The 2,280-nt window shown below is 48.9% G+C and overlaps 1 protein-coding gene across 1 annotated transcript in view; it reads right to left on the minus strand.

Annotated features, from left to right (window-relative positions):
- The window catches only part of LOC107567899 (E3 ubiquitin-protein ligase UHRF2-like), a 14,798-nt gene that overhangs the window by 2,881 nt on the left and 9,637 nt on the right, over nt 1–2,280 (minus strand). Inside the window, exon 12 of the mRNA XM_016253677.1 lies at nt 1,805–1,956. Coding sequence (XP_016109163.1) covers nt 1,805–1,956 — 152 coding nt within the window. The remainder of the gene's footprint in view (nt 1–1,804; nt 1,957–2,280) is intronic.

Consider the following 2,280-nt stretch of genomic DNA (forward strand, 5'->3'; position numbering starts at 1 on the left):
GAGGCCTCTCCTGTCCACGAGTCTGCTCCTGAGGCCACTCCTGTCCACGAATCTGCCCTAGAGGCCTCTCCTGTCCACGAGTCTGCCCCTGAGGCCTCTCCTGTCCACGAGTCTGCCCCAGAGGCCTCTCCAGTCTACGAGTCTGCTCCTGAGGCCTCTCCTGTCCACAAATCTGCTCCTGAGGCCTCTCCTGTCCACGAGTTCGCCCCAGAGGCCTCTCCTGTCCACGAGTCCACTCCTGAGGCCTCTCCTGTCCACGAATCCGCCCCAGAGGCCTCTCCTGTCCACGAGTCCACTCCTGAGGCCTCTCCTGTCCACGAGTCCACTCCTGAGGCCTCTCCTGTCCACGAGTCCACTCCTGAGGCCTCTTCTGTCCACTAATCTGCCCCAGAGGCCTCTACTGCCTATGAGTCGGTCTCAGAGGCCTCTCCTATCCATGAGTCTGCTCCAAAGGCCTCTCCTGTCCATGAATCCAATACAGTGCCTCCAGAAGTGGTAGCTTCCGCTGCAGAACCTCCAGAGGTGGTGTCCGCTTCCGAACTCACTGCTTGCCCTGTCACAGCCACAGAAGCCGTTCACGAACTCATAGACTGTCTTGTCACGGCCACAGAGGCTGTTAATGAACTCACCGTCTGCCCTGTCACAGCCAAGGAGGCCATTCAAGAACTCTCTACTTGTTCTGTCTCAGTCAAGTGGTCTATCCATGTCTCTGCTCTGCCATGGCTCCCTGCTCTGCCTGCTCCGCCATGGCTCCCCGCTCTGCCTGTTCCTGTTCACGGGCCTGGCCCTCCATCCCACCCCCTGGACCACCTCCAGTCCTTCACCCTCCTGGACGTTTTGTGGTGTTGGTTGGGTTGGATGTTATATTAGGGCGTCAGGAGCCGCCCTTAGAGGGGGGGATATGTCAGGGTTGGTTTTGGGTTGTGTTGGTGTTCATGTCTTTTGCTTTGTATTCATGATCTTAGTTTAATTTCATGTTCTGTCATGCGGTTCCCTTGTCTGTGTGTTATGTTCTGATTTGTTCTTTGGTTCATGTGTCATGTTCTGATTGGTTGTCTTAGTCATGTGTCTTGTTTCCCATTGGTTTGTTCTTGTCATGTGACCCTCATTGTCTGATATAAGTAGCCATCATGTTCCCATAGTCTTCGTCGTGTATTGATGTTGTAACCCGCTGTCGGTGAGTCAAGTCTGTTCATGCCTCGTCAAGTCAAGTCTGTGTATATTGTTTGGATGTTTGGATCACACTTGTAAATAAAACTTCACTTGGGTTCTCACTACGCTGATTTGTTACAACGAGACAAATGTGTGTTTACAGCTGTAGCTTGTTGATCCTCAAACGTACAAATGATTCAGAAATAAAACATTTTTTTGAGGAGCGTTTGTTTCCAGAAGCTTTACTTTCACTGTTCCTCAGCGGAGGAATGATCTTCACAAGCCTCCAGAACATCTCACATCTTCTGAGGAGCCTTTATTTCTTCAGCTCTCCATCACTGCATTATATGTTTGGAGCATTTCAATCTCATCTTATTATTACTGGAGATATAGAGCCACGACTGATATTTAGATCATTTTATGTCAGTATCTGCTCTACTGTTATAAAGATCTCACTGATTTACATCACAAGCAGCAGAATTTCATCATAGAAATATCAGCATCTGCAGCAAACTCATATTTTTGTCTCTGAATAAATTTGAGCTTCATATTCTCACTCTATCAGACTATATGAGCCAGAAAAGCCTGACGAGTCAAATATGATACAAAACATAAAATACATATGAAACTTGTCTGAAGGTTTAGTGTGTACCGGTCCCTCCGACAGGAAGCTCAGCGCTTCGTCCCACAGCTTCCTGTTGGGTTCGTCGTCCTGTATCAGATTCCGCTGCTGCTCTGACAGAACGAACGACTCGACTTCCTTCAGACGCTTGACCTGCGGCTCCTCCTGCGGCTCACACACGCCTGACACACATACACACAGATACAAACACAAATACACACAAACACAAATACACACACACACACACACACACACACACACACACACACACACACACACACACACTCATAGATACACACACACACACACATACACACACGCACACACAGATACAAACACAAATATACACACACACACACACACACACATACATACACACACACACACACACATACACACACGCACACACATACACACACACACACACACAGATACACACACACACACACACACACACACACACACACACACACACACACACACACACACCCACACACACCACCCCA

This window comes from Sinocyclocheilus grahami, unplaced genomic scaffold (assembly GCF_001515645.1).
Source record: "Sinocyclocheilus grahami isolate Dianchi unplaced genomic scaffold, SAMN03320097.WGS_v1.1 scaffold1195.1, whole genome shotgun sequence".
Taxonomy (NCBI): Eukaryota; Metazoa; Chordata; class Actinopteri; order Cypriniformes; family Cyprinidae; genus Sinocyclocheilus; species Sinocyclocheilus grahami.